The sequence below is a fragment of the Periplaneta americana genome, chromosome 3 (assembly GCF_040183065.1).
Source record: "Periplaneta americana isolate PAMFEO1 chromosome 3, P.americana_PAMFEO1_priV1, whole genome shotgun sequence".
Classification (NCBI taxonomy): domain Eukaryota; kingdom Metazoa; phylum Arthropoda; class Insecta; order Blattodea; family Blattidae; genus Periplaneta; species Periplaneta americana.
In genome coordinates, this window is record NC_091119.1 from 71,924,460 (window position 1) to 71,938,163 (window position 13,704).

General features: G+C 35.8%; 1 protein-coding gene across 1 annotated transcript in view; it reads right to left on the reverse strand.

Annotated features, from left to right (window-relative positions):
* N (neurogenic locus Notch protein) overlaps positions 1 to 13,704 on the reverse strand; it is a 433,061-nt gene that overhangs the window by 22,630 nt on the left and 396,727 nt on the right. The window contains exons 16-20 of the mRNA XM_069820749.1: positions 12,700 to 13,660; positions 8,684 to 8,879; positions 4,075 to 4,281; positions 2,828 to 3,075; positions 1,817 to 2,141 (exon numbers count right to left, since the gene is read on the reverse strand). Of these exons, the coding sequence (XP_069676850.1) occupies positions 1,817 to 2,141; positions 2,828 to 3,075; positions 4,075 to 4,281; positions 8,684 to 8,879; positions 12,700 to 13,660 (1,937 nt within the window). The remainder of the gene's footprint in view (positions 1 to 1,816; positions 2,142 to 2,827; positions 3,076 to 4,074; positions 4,282 to 8,683; positions 8,880 to 12,699; positions 13,661 to 13,704) is intronic.

Consider the following 13,704-nt stretch of genomic DNA (forward strand, 5'->3'; position numbering starts at 1 on the left):
GAAAATATTTGGGGCTAAGAGGGATGAAGTTACAGGAGAATGGAGAAAGTTACACAACGCAGAACTGCACGCATTGTATTCTTCACCTGACATAATTAGGAACATTAAATCCAGACGTTTGCAATGGGCAGGGCATGTAGCACGTATGGGCGAATCCAGAAATGCATATAGAGTGTTAGTTGGGAGACCGGAGAGAAAAAGACCTTTGGGGAGGCCGAGACGTAGATGAGAGGATAATATTAAAATGGATTTGAGGGAGGTGGGATATAATGATAGAAACTGGATTAATCTTGCACAGGATAGGGACCGATGGCGGGCTTATGTAAGGGCGGCAATGAACCTTCGGGTTCCTTAAAAGCCATTTGTAAGTAAGTAAGTAAGATGCAGCTTTACTAACTCAAAGTTTGTGTGAAACCCAGTAGAAAGTGGTGTGCCACTCAGAAAAAAAGGAAAGGAATCCATCTTCTATGATTGCACTCTTGCATGGCAACAAATTACTTCATGCTATGGTTCTATCTAAGTAACTTCAAGCTATTGTTCTATCTGTCCTGCTGACAAAAAGTTTGACTGGAAAGTTTTCCACCATCCAACCCTGAGGTCCTGACCTTGCTTAAAGTAACTACCACCTGTTTCTGCATCTAAGCAAAGACAACTGTATCTATAGGATGAACTCACTGATGATGGACTTATTAAATGTGTGTTTAGAAACTTGTATCATGATACAGAAGATATGTAGAAATGGCGACTATGTGCAAAAGTTATGTAAGAATTATACCTCATGTTCCACCTAATCAAAAAGCAGCTGTATGTTAAGAGAGAAGAAGATTGCTTGGAAATGCAAAAGAATAACTAGAAATAAATAAATCAATCAATCTTCTTAATGTATCTAGTTGTTTGCTGACAACATAAAGTCCACTATAGTCCATTGTAGTCTATTCAGTTGTTGTTTTTCACGAGAACTGAAGGGTATTTTGATCGGTGTTCATTATAGATGCCTGTTGCTAGTAGCCAGAGTTGGGGTGTAGTCAAAACTGCAGGGCTGTGTCTTCTGTAACTGGTACTGATGATTTTAATTTACTTTTTTTGTGGTTTATGGGTGGACAATATAGAAGAATGTGTTCCAGATCTTCATCACGATTATTACACCACAGACAAGTAGGATTATCAGAAATATGAAATCGGTGTAGGTACAATTGTGTGACAATGTGACCTGTTCTGGCTCTTGTTAAAAATGTTTGAACATGTCTGGGCAAGTTTTTGTACATTTCCAAGTCATTTGGTTTCTTTTGTACAGACTGTAAAATTTTTCCTTTGTCAGAAGAGAGCCAATTGTTCATCCATAGATTTGTAAAATGAGACTTTACTGAAGCAAAAGCACTGGATAAAAATATCACTTGAAGAGGTCTTGGTTGCAAATATGTTGCCCATTTTGGAATATTATCGACTTTCTCGTTTCCAGGTATACCACAATGCCTAGGTATCCATTGAAATATTAATTCCTTTTGGAGTTCTTTTACTTTACTTAGTTGTTTCTGAATTGGAATAATTCTATGTGCATGAATAACTAAAAAAGGAAAGCTAAAAAGAAGAAAAAGAGGAACAACAAGGCAGCATGTAGACTAAATGTTCATTTTATTAAAACATCAGACTATGATGTGAATTCAGCTATTAATTCAAGTATGAACTGGAAGAGGAGCAGAAACAGAAACAGGAGCCGGATCACAGAATGACGTGAAGAATGAGTATCAGCACTAGACTAAGGAGCAGAATAGAAAGATGAAAAAAAATAATAATAATGCCTGAACTTGATACGCACCAAGCTGGGAGGTGTTAATATGGCTGGGTCTGGTCTCTGTCGGATATCAGCTGCTTCCAGGTGCTGTTGTGTCCACATGCGCGGCTCGCCCTCATCGTAATCAGTGATGGCAGTGTGATCACTTGCATAACCAGTCTCACAGGCACGGATCCTCTTTGGAGGAGGCAAGTCTGATTCGTCATCTGACCACTGAGATCCAACTCCATGCTGGCCTCCCATTGTGTGAGGAGAAATGTCCACATCAATGCAGCCTGGAGCTTGTTTGTTTAGATTGCGCATTTCTTGCCCATCTGGTCCCCGTCGACGAGAACGCCGCCTCTGTCCACTATTCAGGAAAAGTAATTATTATATTAAAATAATGAAATATCACATTACCTTTTAATGGAACAGACCAGAGTCTACAATCAAGTCTTCATTATGATGTTGGTGATTTGATACTATGAGCTAAGATACATTTTGCAATTATTTTACATTTAAATGAAAGACAATCATCATAACAAATAAAATGAGCAATGACTTAAATCAGGTCAGTGAAGATGAGACACGTTCAGGAATACAATTAAATAAAGAGTTCTTGTCAAAGATAAGGAATTTTACTTTCGTTTCTGAAACTCTTATTTGAACACTAATAATGAAGACATGGGTTTTCTCTGGATACTGCAGTTCCCCTGTGACATCCCAACAATTCTCCATTATTATCATTATTCATTATGAGAATAACGGATCCCCTGCCTGTAGTGTACTCTGATTAGTCTCTGACGAACTACATTGTTGCTTCTAGGCACTAGTGACGTCTATGAGCATGCTTGTAGAGTCAGGGTGAATAATGGAAATTTAAGGGCCCTGAAACAGTAGACCTCAAAAAAAAATTTAAGCATAATTTTAAATAGTGTCTTTCTCTGAAAGTGGAGGCGGGAACTTCCCAGTGCTTCTTTAATAGTCCAATCAAATTTTGATTCGTCTACCCAATACACAATAAGATGTTGAGAGTGGTATACTAGCAATGCTAACCTGTTATTACGGAGAAACCCTTCTGGGAACCATGTGATGCCCTGTGCACGTTTCCGTTGTGCAGCTACAAGCACACCAATTAGAAGACCAGCCAATAAGACCAACACGACTCCAATAAATACATATTTCATATTTGTTGGTGGCTCAGGTTCATCACCCGAAGGTCCAGTTACTCCTCTAACTTGATATATGGGGAAAGATGTCAGCAAGGAATGCCTGGCAGCTGTCGCTGCAAGGTAATCTGCAGCCTGAAATTCCAGAAATGCTTGATTTTAATATACAGATCTTTAATGCTAGTATTTTTATTCGCATTAAAACATAAAATTAATCTTTAAATGTAATATGTAATACAAAGGTACCCTAATGTGATTTGCCTACCATGAATAAAACTTAATCCTGCAGATATGACGAAAAAATTATTTAAGTAGACACTTTTTTTTTAACATGGGTTTTCCAACCTTACCACAAACTCTAATTCAGTTAACTGTGCAGAGGAATTTATCCGACCATATACCTATCTTCTCGTATATCTCAAACCTATATTTTTGGTTCCCTATTTATGATGCAAAGAACGGACTTTGAGATTTCCACGACAAGTTTTCAGCATTCCCAATACCGAATAAGTGATTCTGGAGATATATAAATATATCTGTGTACAACAAAGATTTCTCCAAAGCCATTCCATGGATTTTCTCATATTCAATATCCACAAATCAATTTATTTATTCAGGAATAATGCACATAAAATATAGTTTTTAATTTAAAAAAAAATACATCTGTTTTTACTTGAAATCAAAAACACACAATAGCAATTTAGTGCAAATGAAGCAGTACGGTTTTTATTAAACGAAAAATATTTTGCTAAGAGAAATTATTTCTACTTATGAAATAAGAGATTAAAGTCATAGTTTTTACCTCGTCAGTCAGATGACACAGATAAAGGTCCCTCTTTCTTAAAGGATTAGTGGTCACTAGTTCTGAACCTGTTATGTAAAGGTGAGCTTTCACAAAAGAAATGATCTTACAACAGTCTGACTGATACTTGCTGACACAAGGAAGCTTTTCAAAGCAAAACTGCTTTAGATTTGGAGCAGGAAGAGATTTATGCATACATTGCCTGATAAAATTTCATGCACAAAAATGCATCAAGTAGATACAGTTTATTATTCACTAACGTCAGTAAAAGTGAAACTTAAATCATAGAAGAGATTTCCAAATTTATAAACATGAATCACACTCTCACTCACCTCATTAGCTGTAGGAAAGCACTCTGCGCCCTCAATAACAGTGCATTTACGATTGTCAATCTCTAGATAAGCAATTACTCCATTTGAACTGTAGGGACCTGAGAAGGTGAGTTCTCCACCTAATGCTGATGCTTTCCAAGGGTAGATCATGTCATTGCCCTGTTGGTCCTTCTTCACACGTAGGGTAGTTCGCAATTGATGGCCCACCTATAAATAAGAACATTCAGATTTGAAGTGGCACACAACCAGACGCATAAGCTTGAGTAACAATATAAAATTTCAGGGAGACAAAATTCAAAACATAGAAAGTTTCACACATCACAAGAAGTAGGGTTGCCAACCCTTCCGTATTTCCCAGAATCTCCCGTATTTGCCCCTAATTTTTAATAGTCTCCTGATTCCTGTATTTTTAGTTTCTTCGAGAATTTTTCTCCCTTATTTTTGCATAATGTAAAAATAACATTTGATTTTGCCGTGAGTGATGATTGTTTATATGATGAATTTTGCTGTTCAATAGATGCATTAAAATGTGCAGTCCTTTTTAGAAGGTAACGCTTATCAGAAATGGGTTTTGTTTAAAATTAAACAATATCATCATATGAATTTAGAAAAACTGGCTAGTTTTGTTCTGAGAATACCAAGTAGTAATGCTCATACAAAGAGGATGTTTTATCTCTTGAACAATAACTGGACTGATGTTCGAAATAGGAGCATAACACATTTAATCAAATCAGAGCTGCAAACTGCAGTCGACTTCAACTATTACGTGAAACAAAATCTGTCTCAAAATACTCCTAATTTAAGCCTAGCTAGTGAAGTGTGGAATAAAGTTTGTTTTTTAATAACTGAACGGAATAATCTGTCAATTTTCTATGTGAAATTCTGTCGATTCCTTAATCTCCCGTATTTTCTTCAAAAAAAGTTGGCAATCCTATCAAGAAGTAAATGCATGACTAATCCATGTAAAGGTAATGATATCACCTTAAGTATGAGATGAAGAAAGACAGTAGAAAAAGATGTGTGGTCAATAGGCTGGGTCGAAAAAGGGATTTTTTTTTTAAAAAACATACAGTGCTAAATAGTTGCATTACTGTCAATAAACATGCCTACAAAAAATTCTGACATTGAAATTATTTTTACTCGAAATGCACTGTGGTCAAATATATCAGTTATTATAATTTTTCCATTAAAATCCGCGTTTTTATTTGGCAGCTCTTTGCTTGATGCAGACTGTAAATAATTAACTTATCAAGTTATCATAATTTATCAGGGTAAGGGAAGTATGAAAAGTATTCTGTAAGCTGCACCAATACAGAACACACAACGAGGAAGTGGCTGCTACTGATTTCCATCCCATTCATCCACCTGTTATGTACTAATAAAAAGGATGCAAATCTACCTAGGTTTGCACATTTATTTCTTAGATGCTCTGAGAGAAAAATATTATAATTTAATTCTATATTGATCAGGTGTTTGTTTTCTTGCATAGTTTAGAACGAATGTCTGGTTTCCATTAAGTATAGAAGCAGTTTCCACCACAATTTTCACCATTATTTCCAAAGCTTGCGTGTGACATAAAAATTTTGGACTTTGCAAGTGTGATATATTTTCTTCCACAAATATTTCTTCCAGATATTCTGTTGTGACACTGGCCATTATACAGTAGGTGGTTCAGTTATTTGGGAATTACTCCAGTCAATCAAGTCTGTGTAATTTTTGGCGACGAAATTTAGTTCTGGTACTTTGAATTTGCGAATTTCACTATTTCTTTATATGAAGTCGTTCATCTGACAGCATGGCAACAAGCAAAACTTTCAGGATGTGCATAGAAAGTGTGTCTTGCTATTGTTTTGTCAAGGACTGCTTTATGCTGAGAAAGAATAATAACATAATTGCCATGAATAAATATTTAGCGCCATCTTCATAAAAAGATTATTTATGCTGAACCACATAAGAGCACACTTGAACCACAAATTTGGCTAGAATTGGTTTATTCTTCTAAGGAATTTTCTGTGGAAAGACACAGCCTTAATATTCTGCAGGTGGCAGTTAGCTAGCAGATATGACCCAGTTTCCCAGGTTTCTTAGCTGTCAAATTTTCTTCACAATTTCCAGTAATCACACCTTCATGTATTTCATATAGGTACTGGGGAAAACTATTGTCTACTGATGGAAACTCTGCGGAAATTTGACATTTTCCACACATTTTTAGTTGTTTCCCGATAGAAGCAGGAAACGTATATGGTCCACTTGTGTGTCAATCTATTTCTTTCAACAAATATAAAAGAGGCAGTTCTATGAAATGTACTCCTCCTTTAATACCTAAATTTGAGTTTGTACCATCACAGCCAACAGCAACCAGGTCTGTAAGGGCTACATTACTTTCTTTCAATGTGTCTGTCACAGAATAGGCAATATTGTTCGCAGTCTGTTTATGGCTATACTGTAATTCATGGTCTTATGGTAATGTCAAGTTTCCATTGTGATTGATGACTAAACTGCTACTGTTACTGTAATGTTTGTGTCCTTGCATTAATGTTCACATTTTCGTTGTGAATGCACCTTAGCTCTGATACTCTCTGACATGGACATGGATATCATTCCCAGGCAGGGGTGAAGGTAGGCTCCAATTGTTTGTAATATTTCAACTGTTGATTTTTAAATTAGAATAATTATTGGTTACTATTGAATACACATGAACGTTCATTCAGTGTTATATTGCAGCAAAATGAGTCGTCCTCAACATATAATTGTGCACATGGGTTCAAATTCATAAAGGGACATAAATTTTATGTAATAGTATCATTTGAAAGTGTGGAGTAATTCTAGACTTCAGTGGGGGAGGGGGGAGATACTTTATAAAAACATATTAAAACTGTATCCCATGTTCAAAACATGGTTTTTGTTTGTTTGTTTTTGTCTTTTTCTTGGCAACATAATTGAAACCAAAGTTACTTAACTAAACATTGTAACATTGATCAGGTACGACCATTACCATGGGTGGGCAACTCGTGCTCTCAAAATGTCAACACAACCTCAGTCAGGTGGAACGGACTCTGTACTAGCTGTAGTGTCTGTATGCAAGACACAAGTTTGATCACGTCTGCAGTAAGTGGCGGCTCGTTTTAAGTGAAAAACAAAATAATCCCCAGATCATTTCCCTTTAGTGATGAGTCGAAAGACAAAGATTTTTTTTTTTTTATTAAGAAGGGAAGTAAAGCTTGTATTATGTTCTATTACACTTTCTTATGCATGACATTTTATGTTACAAATAAACATGGTGAAGGTTTTAGTAAAGAAATACTGTCTAGATCTGCTTTAGAACAGCTAAAGGTAAAAATGAGATATCAACATGGTGAGTCTGATATCAAATATTGTTAGCACGTTATGGGTGCAAGTTACAGAATTGCACGACATAATGATCAATTAGTTAAAAGCATTTATGGATAAATTTGAAATGTGGCAGTATCATGTAGAACATTGACAACTTCACTTTCTTTGACTATAAACTATCTTGGACGGTGATAAAATATCTTCTTATCAAATATAAGGGCCTACTTCAAGACCTACAGCAGAATTCACAGGTAAGTTTGGAGAAACAGTGACAATTGACAAGGAATCGAAATTTTCTGAAATCCTTTTGGCTTACAGCCGATAGAAAATCCTGACAATTTATAGCTTGAATTGATAAATCTACAGAACAGCACGCCACTCATATTCCAGCAAAATCAGGAATCGAACTGTTCGCAATGCTGCCTAAGTCAGAATTTCCAAATATACTCTTTGCTTCCATATTATGTGCTTGAGGCAGAGTTTAATACAAGAAAGAAGTGTAAAAGCTCTCAATATACAGAAAGAGCTCAGAAGTAAGTTTATTTCATTTGCTGTGACATGTAAAAAATTACTTCCTTGAATTTGTGATTGTTTGTGAATACAGACTATTACCTTTCTGACAACAGAGGAATACTCTTTAATGAATAAATACTTGTAAATTCTCGGGTTCTATGTTTAACTTGAGACATATAATAAGGAATATTAACAGATAGTGTAATAATAAATAAGTGTTGCAGCTACTATATATCCCTTGTAACTTGAAAAGGTTGTATTCAGTTTGTATTTCCAGTACTAAACTAATTTACAAAGCTAGGAAATAATATAATTGTGTTATGTGTGTTTAGGTACAGTCTGCCTAAAATTACTGTAATTGTTATACCATGCGTCATTCTGAAATTCAAATCATGGAGTAGATATCACGACCACCTGCATGAGCTGCCAGAGTGCACCGTGGCAATGAACTGCTTTACAGCGAAACTACAAACAACTTGTAACTGCTGCGGCTGGCTCCGTCTGTCTTTCTATCTTTCAAGGTTTTTTTCAACACTTTGTGAGCACGAGTTGCCCATCCATGACCATTACCAATTATATATCTTAGTTCATTTACCTCTCTAAAATACATAAAATAGCAAAACAGATTTAGCTAATAAATGATATTTCTCCAAACAATTAATACCGTAAAATGCTATTTTTTTAAACATTTTTGTTATAAATGCAAAAAATTAATGCTATAATTTCACATTTCTATGAGTACTTATGACACATGAACACACACCTCTCGTAGGAATGCGACTAAGTTCTCACGGAATGTCTGCATGCTCATCAATACAACAACAGAGATCATGCCCTCTGCAACCTTGGGATTCTGCCGTTCACAATCCAGACCATCCCAATTGCACTCTTCATTGTTACACCCATAGTCACAGTGACCATTGGCATAGTGCTTCTGGCAGTATGCATCATAAATGGGGCTGAAACACAAAATGTTAATAGCAAACACTTACAAACAAAATGGAACTCCAATATCTGGGAAACATTAAAGACAATCAGGAAAAATCTTCTATCAAAAGACCATGGATAATTCCACAGTAAACTGGTCTTTAAGAGGGTGGGGGCCTTTAGTAGAGGGAATACATTTTGTTGTGTACAATACCGTACAGTATGATAGATCATGTAATTATTAACTTTTATTACTATTTTACAGACACTGTACTCTCAATTCTTACTATTGTGATGTAATTGAAGGGTTCAGAGCCATAGTGGGCCAAGCGCCATTTATTAAAAACGGAGAAAGCAAGGATTAAAGATAAGTGAATACCACAGTTTAATGAAGATTGACATATCATTTAGTTTGAATGTGTATACCTTATATTACTTGCTATATGTTTCCATTGAATTATGGTAATAAATTCATTTTAACCCTTGTTTTCTATGGTTTTAGTAAATGGCGCTTGGCCCACTATGGTTCTGAACCTTTCAATTGTCAATGGTGTTTGTTTTTTTATTTGCACACATCTTTTTTACTAGACTTTTTCAAACTGTCCTTTAGTATATCAGAAATTTTGTTATGTGTTCATCAGCCATACAATTATTTAAGTTGACCGATCTCTCTCAATGCTTATTAAAACCTCTTGTAGTGACGTTGTAGGTCTATAATTTTCCTCTCATTAATTTTTTTATAATTGTTCTTTCTAGTGATCATTGTAATTTTCTACGAGAAATCAAAACGAAGGTACAGTACCTGAAGCAATGATAAATTTTAAGACAGACCTTATAGAGTTTACTGGAATTTTATCATCTACATCAACTGGCAGCTTTATTCTCAACTTTTCTGTTTTTCAAGTAATCCTTCCTCACACCCATGCCTTGAGAAAACATCTGCGAAGTGCAGTGCTAAGTCTATACTTGGAGGTGCCAAAGAATTGGCAACAGGCACTATACAAACATAGAAGGGAAGGTAATAATGATAATATTATTCTAGATTTTGGAGAAATAATGAAGAATTTTCAGTCAGACACAATAGCTGCCTATAGAATCCTACAGCATCCAAGAAAACGACACACTTTGGAAATGTAATGTTCAAAGACAATTTGGTATTCTGAAGTGTTGGGATACCTGAAGAGAGGTAATGTGAAAGAAGTCAGAACTGCCCAGAGTAATGAAAGACCAATATATATTTCAGAGTTCTAAATTTATTTTTGAAAATGCTGATCCTATTTGTCAACAGAAAGGTAGATTGTTTGTTTGCAAATGGATGAAAATCTTCTGAAAGTAAAAATGACAAATTTGTCAAAAACTGTGTCAGAAACAAAACACCTAAATCAGGTGTAGGATTTTCTTCCATTAACATCAGTAATTTGAAAAGTGCAATCAAGAAAAACTTACATCCAAATTTTCTCCAAATTCTAAGACCAGATATTACCATTCCCCTAAGCTCGGAAGCAGCTAAAAGGAGTTTTTCTGGAATGAGAAGGATTAAGACATAACTGTGAACTTCAAAGTCTCAAGAAAGATTCACCAACTTTACTATATTTGACGTAGAAAATGGGCTATGGTACTTAAAATCACCATCATTAGAGACAACACTCTTCAAGATTCGCTTAAAAACCTAGGGGTGCTATTCATAGACATTTCGCAGCACGCGCTATGAGCGCACTAAGCTAGCCCCGGCTATCCACTGGTTCTTGTACAGAATTCAAATCATATCCTATCGCTAACACTGGTTTATGAATATAAAAAACGCTGATCATCCACCGGAAGCCTGTACTAAAAATATCTATGAATACGGCCCTAGGCGAATGCTATGAGTAAGATTATGGCCCTACAGCTTGGTCATGGCAGTCGGTATTAATGGCTTGGATCTATGTATGGCAAAGAAAAAGTAATTCTTTTAGCACAATCAAGTCATATAATACATTTTCAGCAACTTCAGGTCTAGTTGTAGGCTTAATGAGCATTTAATTTTATTTTGCTATTTTATTGTCAATTTACCGTTTATTTTTATTTCATTATTGTTAATTTGTCTTTTATTTGTATTTCATTGTAAAGCGCTAAACCCTGCAGGTAGGCAAGTAGCTTGAAATAAAAGGCCCTTTTGGTGCCTGGTAAATATACATTAACATTTTTCTCTACTACGACAATTTGTGAATATAAAAAATATCGAAAAGTGATTGTAGCCTATTTATAGTTGTACAAAATAAATTCAAGCCTCCCTAAGGCTAAAAGGCTAGATCTATGGATATGTGGAATGTATTACTTTTCAAGTCTGGTAACTGTGTCTATGTTTCAAAATGATTATATTTCGTACATAAGCTATTTATATGCAGCATGATAAGTGTACAAATTTTCAAAGATCTAGCTGAAATGGTTAAGAAAATTTAAATTTCACTTCATGTATCCTTAAAGACGACATCTGATTTTGACAAGAAAATGGGTAAACAAAAGAAGGAAAGTTCTCCTTTTCCTGGATAATGTACCACGCCAGATTCATCAGTTACAACTGAAGAATGTCATTTTTTTTCTTTGCCACCATGACAGAAAAACTACAACCTCTCGATCAAGGAATTATACGAGCATAAAAATTATACATAAATTTTCAAATGCTTCAGAACTGTAGAAGAAAATTTCTGTCACTCATGCCATTCCACAGACTATGTCAACCTGGAGAGAAGTTCGTGCTACAATGACTGCGAAGTGTTTTCAGTCGTGCAAATTTTCTGAAGCATCTGAACAAAAATAAAGGTTCAAGAAGACTTAGAAGATTTGGCAGCCCTTGCTGAAGTGACTGGAATTGATTACACTGCAACAGTTGTGTTGGGAGAAGAAAATCTGAAGTACCACAACGATATGAATGGAACTGGAAACAGTAGGCTATGAAGGAGTCTTGGAAGGTATGATACTTTTACTGAACTGCTCTTGAAAAAAATTAAAGCCTTCTTTGACATGTTATGCGTACTGTATCTTCTTTTTGTTACCTCATAGAGAAATCCAGTGATCTCACTGAAAAAGATAACGAAAAAGATAATGAGGGTGAAAACTGTAGGACTAAAATGTCAGTACAAGAGGTTTTAATGAACATCTAGCTCAAACGACTTAATGTTTGCAAGACAGAGAAACTCATAAATAACATTTTTGATATTCTAAAGGACAATTTGAAATGTGAAATAGTGAAAAAGAAATGTGCATCTAAAAGACAACAACTATTGACAATTCCTTTAGAAGAAAAGAATAATGAGAATTGAGCGCAAAATATCTGTAACATAAAATGGTAATGCAAGTTAACAATGTGTTCCATGATCTTTTATATTATGGTATATTGTATTTTATTGTATGCAATAAAATCTATTTATTTCCTCTACGAAGCAACCACCCGTCTTAAAAGACCAATTTATTACAGGCCCTATAGAACTATCAATAGTCTTTAATTGAAATTTTATACTGTAAAATAATCACAAAATTATATCAAATCATTAAACTCCATGTAAGTATCTTGCATGTTAACTGAATTAAATAGCCTCAATGAAATATTAAGTACCGGTAAAATATAAAATTGGATAATTTACACCATCAACATTCTTGGAAACTAAAAATTTGGTGAAATATACCTGTAACAATCTCTATTCAGGAGGAATTATTAATAAAATTACAACAGTCGATATTGTGAATGGAACATTATATTATTTAAAATTATCTTTTTATCTTTCTAAATTCAAATTCTGTCATAAATCTTACAAAATTATAAAACTTTCTCCACATCTTTTATAACATTATCTATTTATTAAAGCTACTTACTTGCATGGGCTAAGACTTTTCTCACAATCCCGACCATCAAACAGACACTGTGGGTTGTTGCACACCATGTCACATTCTCCATTCATGAACACTTCCCAGCAGTTGATATGTGCTGTGCAATTGCGCCACGGGTTGATGCCAAGGGAGCAATCACTGCCATCAAAATTACAAGCATATGTGTTACATTCCTCGTCACATCGCCTGTTCCCAGATTTCTCCCTGCATCCATTGGCAGCACACTTTGCCCTCTCTGCTTCCAAATCCGAATCTATTGCTGAGATCGTGTTAGTAGGCATTCGACTAGGTTTGGGGACAATATCGTGACCCCAACCTGCACGAAAATTAGGATTATAGATGTCACAGTTCTTCCCTCCCCAAGAGTCTGGACAGTGACACCCATAATCTCCTAGTCGATCTTGGCAGAGTGCTCCACTCTTGCACGGATTGCTGGCACACTCATTCCTAGCATCAATTTCACAAAACGTTCCTGATGTCCCAAAGGGACAGTCACAGCGAATACCACCCTCTTCCATCAAAACACAAGCACCACCATACTGACAGGGATTCGAGTCACAGTCTGATCCAGAGAATTCACAGTTCTTCCCATAGAAGCCTTCACGACATACACAGAAGTGTCCTGCCTCGCGTGCATTGCAGATGGCCCCATTCTGACAGGGGGAACTATCACAGAAGTTCACCTTCACTTCACAATGTCTCCCCATGTAGCCAGGTTTACAGTTACACAGGTAGTTGTTCACGAGTTGCACACAGTCTTGCGTCCCCTGTGACGAGCATGGGTTTGAGAGACATTCATTGATGTCTCCCTCACAACGAGGGCCCACAAACCCTGGAGGACAGCGACACTCAAATCCACCCACCCTGTCTGTGCAGGTTCCATTGTTATGACATGCTCCAGGCACACAGTCGTCTACGTTGATTTCGCAAATTATTCCCAGTGTTCCTGCAAAGACAAATCAAGTTCTGAGTTTTGAAGAATAATCAAAT